This window comes from Arachis duranensis, chromosome 3 (assembly GCF_000817695.3).
Source record: "Arachis duranensis cultivar V14167 chromosome 3, aradu.V14167.gnm2.J7QH, whole genome shotgun sequence".
Taxonomy (NCBI): Eukaryota; Viridiplantae; Streptophyta; class Magnoliopsida; order Fabales; family Fabaceae; genus Arachis; species Arachis duranensis.
The window spans coordinates 129,435,651-129,441,586 of record NC_029774.3 but is presented as its reverse complement, the minus strand read 5'-3'; the positions used below and the strand labels follow the sequence as shown (position 1 = coordinate 129,441,586).

The window sequence follows — 5,936 nt, the reverse complement described above, 5'->3', positions numbered from 1 at the left end:
AAAATTATTATTAAAATACGTTTTCCAGTCTTATTAGTGTATTTCGTTTACACTGCAGATCAGATATGTGAAATTTGAAAAAATACATTTATCTAGTTTACACGATACACTCATAATTATCTCGTTTACAATGTAAACGAGATGTGTATTTGTCAATGTAGAAATATAATTTTTAAAAATAATAAAAATATTAATAATTTAAATTGGACTAAATTCTTAAAAATAAAACGTTTCAAATAATAGAAAAAATAGATGATTTTAAATTATTTGAAATGTACAGTTTATAATAAAATAAGATTAAAATACATATTTTTATAATAATTTTTATAATTATTTATTTTAATAAATAAAATATTTATTTAAATAAAAAATCCTGTCCAAGGAAAGTATTTTTTAGAAATCCATACAAGAAAAGCATATAATATACATATAACATTTTCCTGTAAATTATTATTTCACATTACGGAAAAGCTATTAAATAAAGAAAAAAATTTGTCTGTAATCAATTATTTTCACTATTTATACATATAGTCAATTTTCACTGAATAATAATTTTTTTTATTAAAAACTCAAATACAATCAATTTTATATAAAATTAATAATTAAAATTTATTAAATAAAAAATTTAATTAAATCAATTAAATTATTTAATAATTCTCCCTATTAATTTCAGCTGAAGTGACTACCTGACATTTTATTTTTTCTTTTACACCCTATAAATAATCTTTCAACGGCGTCTTCCTTTTTTTAATCTGGACCTTTTGACGGAAGGCAGACCCGTTACCGCATAAGGGAGAATTCGTCTGTACGGCAATTCTCCCTTCACCTACCCCAACCCGGTAGACTGGAAAACGATGTCGTTTTCTGGGCACCGCATAGGGCAGCCGCAAACGANNNGCCGCAAACGATTCTCAAACTTTGAAGATATTTGGAACTGGGGACATCTAAGTCAAAATGGCGCCAAAGTCCACCCAATCTTCGCAAGCCATGAATGGCAGAGTTCTCTTCTATTCCCTCCTTCTCACTCTCCAGTACGGTGCACAGCCTTTGATCTCCAAACGTTTCATCAGGTTCCTTTGATCTGCGTTCATCAATTTTCATTTTTTATAGTTTTTTCAATTTCGTCTCAATTTTTTGCCGCTACGACGACGCGCCTTTAATTAATCGAAGTTACCATCGCTAACCGTTTATTTTGAGAATTCTCGGAAATAACACAGGGAAGTCGATTCTTGTGACAGAAGGATCTACATTAAAGGAATTGCAATTGTTGAGTTAGTATAAATTAGAAGAAAAATGTTCTTATGGGTTTTAGAAGTTGAGACCCCTTTTGTATTGTATCTGTTTGTATTTTTATTGATGCTAAACGCTAGAACATGGAAGTCCTCTTAGGTCCAAAAGCATGGTTTCTGTCCAGAAGCGGGGATCCAATATTATTTAACTTAAATATTTTACTTGCTCGCAGGATTTATTCTTATGATTCAATTCTGATATATATTATTCGGTTGGGAAAATAATCTTCTTAAATTGTTAGTGCTTCTGATTGTGTATTATTGATTTTAATATCTTTATCCATAAATTTCCTTGTGCATTAACTAATTCGTTAACAACTTAGTTGAAAATGATCATGTGAAGCATGTCTTATTAACTTTTTCCCCCTCTTCCCACAGACGTGAGGTTATTGTGACTTCATCTGTTTTGACATGTGAGATTGCAAAGGTAACTCTTGAACTGTCTTGATTTAGAAAGCCGGTACTATTCCCTTGTTCTCTTATTGGGGGAAAAACTCATTTCTTTAACCTTCTGTTTAGGTTGTGTGTGCTTTATTTTTCATGGCAAAAGAAGGTAGTCTGAGAAGAGCATATAAAGAGTGGACATTGGTTGGCGCATTGACTGCATCAGGACTTCCTGCAGCTATATATGCACTGCAAAATAGTTTGTTGCAAATCTCTTACAGGAATCTCGATTCACTCACTTTTTCAATACTCAATCAGACCAAAATATTTTTCACTGCAATCTTTACTTATTTAATACTGAGGTATGCTCCTGCAGTTACCTGCCATTCTTAATATTTGGGCTATGTCTGAGAAAACTCACTTGTTCAAATGTATAAGTAGAGATGCTCACTTTTATCTATGCTGTCAAGTATGTGGTTTAACTCAATAGCTGCTGAGTCGATACTTAATGTGCCTTCAAATTTAGAATTATTTGCTCTATCAATGACTGCCTAAATATAGTGCTATGTAAAATATATACCTAGTGAATATTCATAATTGCTTACTATCTGCCTGGTTTGTGTTTTATGATTAGAACTGTTGAAGCAGATCAATGATATTCTCACTGCAATACTTTTAAGATTAAAAACATTTACTGAATCCGGGGGTTTTTGTTTTAACTTATATGGAAGCACCACCCTACCGAAGTACTGATATCATGTTCAATACTTCTGTGTCAGATTTATTTTATGGCTTTCACCCTAGAATTCTAGATAAATTTTTATGGTGTTTTATCGAATACAATAAAAAAAATGTTTATGGTGTATGAGGTATCTGATTATTGGGTGGTACAGGCAAAAACAATCAATTCAGCAAATTGGGGCCTTGTTCTTGTTAATAGTTGCAGCAGTTCTTCTAAGCATTCGCGAAGGCTCTAGCAAAGACTCTACTGGTGGGCATGCAGATCAAATTTTGTTTTATGGAATTGTTCCTGTATTGGTTGCTTCAGTGCTATCTGGACTAGCTTCTGCCTTGTGTCAATGGGCATCTCAGGTCACCCATAATTTCAATTTTCTTTCCTGACTTCAGTTTCCTACATTAACGAATATTTATATTAATCCTTTCTATTCCTTGCATTACAGGTCAAGAAGCACTCATCATATTTGATGACAATAGAAATGTCCATTGTTGGGAGTCTATGTCTGCTTGCCAGTACTTTGAAATCTCCAGATGGGGAAGCTATAAGACAACATGGGTTCTTTTATGCTTGGACTCCTCTAACCCTGGTAATGTTCTTACTGATAAGTGACTTTTGTCTTACAATACTTAGAATTTCATATCAAAAAAGATAGAGAAATCCAAAATATCCCCTTGACTGTTGATTGTACTGCATGTCCCCACTCCCCAGCTGCTTATTGAATGCCTTGATCAGTTGTGAACAAGATATGATATTCATACATCTTTATGCTTGGGAAAATATTTATTTATTTATTTTATGATTCTATTGGATGACTAATCTTTTGTTTTACTGTATTTAGTATAATTGCACTTGCGCATTCATAAGTTGAATTTTTTAGTTTCTTATTCCAAGCAATTACTCAATATGTAAGGTGATTGTAACATTTTGGGAGTAACATTTTTTTATTATTGATGTGTAACAACTTTAAAAAGGGGAAAAAAAAAGAGTTAACATTTTTTTTTATTATTTATCAGATACCAGTAATTTTCAATGCCGTTGGTGGAATTCTCGTTGGTTTAGTTACAAGTCATGCTGGTGGTGTTAGAAAGGTAAGTTTGACATAGTGATTAGATGGTACTTGGTCATTGTCATTACTTTGCAACATTAATACATTACGATACTTTTATACTGCTATTGGTGGATAGGTAGAGGCAGTAAACGCACAGAACTATTGTAATTAACTGAGTAATTGCTACTTTAGCAACAAAAACTTGTCGATGAACTTTGGATTTGCTGAACATGATGAGAATTTTGCAAAGGATAGGCTGGAATATATTAGGATGAAACTCTTCATATATTGTCTTTTTTGTTCAAAGGTTAGTAATGACGGCATTAATTCAATGTGGTTGCAGGGTTTTGTCATCGTTTCTGCTTTACTTGTCACAGCATTGCTACAGTTCTTATTCGAAGGAGAACCACCTTCAATGTATTGCCTTGTGGCTCTTCCAATAGTGGTTAGTAGTATCTCAATATACCAGAAATACCCGTACCAGATTAAGATTAAGAAGAAGGAATCATAAAATCTGACCACCAGAGTTTGGGAAAGTTATTTACTAATTCCCCCACTTACACTATGTTGTTATTCCAGAATATCTGTAAGCATATTGTAAATTATAGAAGGCAAACATTCTTTTGAAGGCCGTCTCGGTCTCAAGTAGAATTACTATGTAATACAGAGCTCTCTTCTTTAAATATCCCTGAACTTTCTTGAATGAGGGAATCATTTTGGTCACCTGTTCAATATTTTTCTTCTTCTTCTTCTTTTTTTTTTTTTGACGGTGTGGTCACCTGTTCGATATATATTCATAGAAAAAGTGAAAACCAATGCCTATGTTACCTTTCATGAATCTTGATTAAGAAAACTACGGAGAAATAATTTACTGTTTAATTATTTTCCCCAAGTGAAACAGAAATATTATAATTCTTGTCATGGTGCTGCAATGCATGGACAATAAGGACGGACTGATCCAAAGTTTTAATATGTTCTTGTGAGTTGTGATAGCTGAATGTTTTCCTCCATCAACTGTCATTCAGCCCTATTAAAATCCAATGACTTGACATACTACATAGGTTTCAGTGAAGAGGTTTGTAAGCAAAGGAAGTAAGGGATTGCCAAATGCCAATGAGTCATTAAGGACTAAGGTTTATATAACAAAAACAAGGTAAAGAATAAGAAGTTAATGTACTCTGTATAAATAATTTTATCCGTGTTCCTAGTGACGTATCATAATATTACTAAAAATAATTATTTTTTATATTTAGTATTTGAATAATTATAAAAAAAAAATAAATATCAGTGGACAATTATATAAAGAGTTTGTTACTGTATCAAATAGAATCTTCTGAGCTACACAAGCTGCTTCATCATGGAGGAGCCTACTCCATGCAATTTTTTGGGTACATTACATGGCCAACTCCGTAATCCGGACTCAGTTCTGCAAACCGGGCCCGGGCCGAAAACTACCGGATTAAAAAAATGCCACAAGGGAATAAATGACAGCAGAGGGGCTACGATGCTCCGAAAGAAATAATGTATTTGCGTTTTTTTTCTTCTAGGCTTAGGCCCTGTTTCCCAACAAATCATGTGATCGGGCCCGCATCATTCAGCATTATGAGGAGGTACAAGGTAACTGGTAAGTGGAAGAAGGTTTTAAGCAGGGATTTAAGGAAAGCGCGCAGTTGGAGTTGGAATTGAATTATAGAGGCATATTGGGATTATCGGCAACGGAACCGAAGGGTTAAATCGAAAAAGAAATCATGGCACATGTTCTAAACATTCCTCTGATTCCTCTTATACCCACTTCCTCAAACAACACCAACAACGTCCACGAAATTGCGTTCAAGACGGTCCCTTCAGCTACGAAGCTCGAAATTAAGCAGTTGCTCCAATCTTTCTACGGCTTGGAGGTTCAAAAGGTGCGAACTTTGAACATGAAGGGCAAAACGAAGCGTGTTTGGCTTGCAAAAGGTGAATCCTTGGTTGGAAACAGACCCGATTATAAGAAGGCCTACGTCACCCTCAAGAACCCACTTTCCAACTACCCCATTTTTTATCCTTCACCTGCCACTATCGTACATGACGAATACATGAAGAAGAACAAGAAGATGATGACCTTGCAGTGATAGCTAGCTTTCATTTGGAGCAACTATATACTGGTTTCAATGTTCTTCTCTTGTGATCACTTTTTCCTTTTGGTTCTTCTTTTTCAATGCTTGTGATAACTGATAAGTTCTCCCATACATGTGAATAGTGCATTGATTTTTGGTGAAGTTTAATGATTGATTGGGATTATGCTATTCAATGATTTGTTTAGTTCTTTTTCTTATTATTTTTCATTTGAACAACAAACTATATCAAACTAGCACTAAGAAGTAAGATCAGATTCCCCTATATTTGATGTGTTTGTAAGTTGAGGTTTTACAAGAGAAGAAAGGGAAGAAAAGTTTTTTTTTTTTTTTTTGAAAAGATTTTTTACTCTTGAAGA

The 5,936-nt window shown here is 33.7% G+C and overlaps 2 protein-coding genes across 2 annotated transcripts; both read left to right on the top strand.

Annotated features, from left to right (window-relative positions):
- Window positions 1-765: 765 nt before the first annotated feature.
- Window positions 766-4,183, top strand: LOC107481801 (UDP-N-acetylglucosamine transporter ROCK1). The gene is made up of 7 exons (XM_016102113.3): window positions 766-1,070; window positions 1,668-1,716; window positions 1,809-2,035; window positions 2,567-2,765; window positions 2,855-2,998; window positions 3,426-3,500; window positions 3,804-4,183. The coding sequence occupies exons 1-7, from the start codon at window positions 955-957 to the stop codon at window positions 3,969-3,971; spliced, it is 978 nt and encodes a 325-aa protein (XP_015957599.1). The 5' UTR covers window positions 766-954; the 3' UTR covers window positions 3,972-4,183.
- Window positions 4,184-5,208: 1,025 nt separating this feature from the next.
- On the top strand, window positions 5,209-5,574 carry LOC107481543 (uncharacterized). The gene has a single exon (XM_016101820.1). It carries the CDS (start codon window positions 5,209-5,211, stop codon window positions 5,572-5,574), a length of 366 nt encoding a protein of 121 aa, XP_015957306.1.
- The last annotated feature ends 362 nt before the right edge of the window (window positions 5,575-5,936 follow it).

What these genes read in the sequence shown, in the direction of transcription:
- LOC107481543 (XM_016101820.1), top strand. Translation starts at nt 5,209, where the DNA reads ATGGCACATGTTCTAAACATTCCTCTGATTCCTCTTATACCCACTTCC.
- LOC107481801 (XM_016102113.3), top strand. Translation starts at nt 955, where the DNA reads ATGGCGCCAAAGTCCACCCAATCTTCGCAAGCCATGAATGGCAGAGTT. An exon ending in TGACATGTGAGATTGCAAAG is followed by an intron (nt 1,717 to 1,808) that starts GTAACTCTTGAA and finishes CCTTCTGTTTAG; the next exon opens with GTTGTGTGTGCTTTATTTTT. An exon ending in TGTGTCAATGGGCATCTCAG is followed by an intron (nt 2,766 to 2,854) that starts GTCACCCATAAT and finishes CTTGCATTACAG; the next exon opens with GTCAAGAAGCACTCATCATA.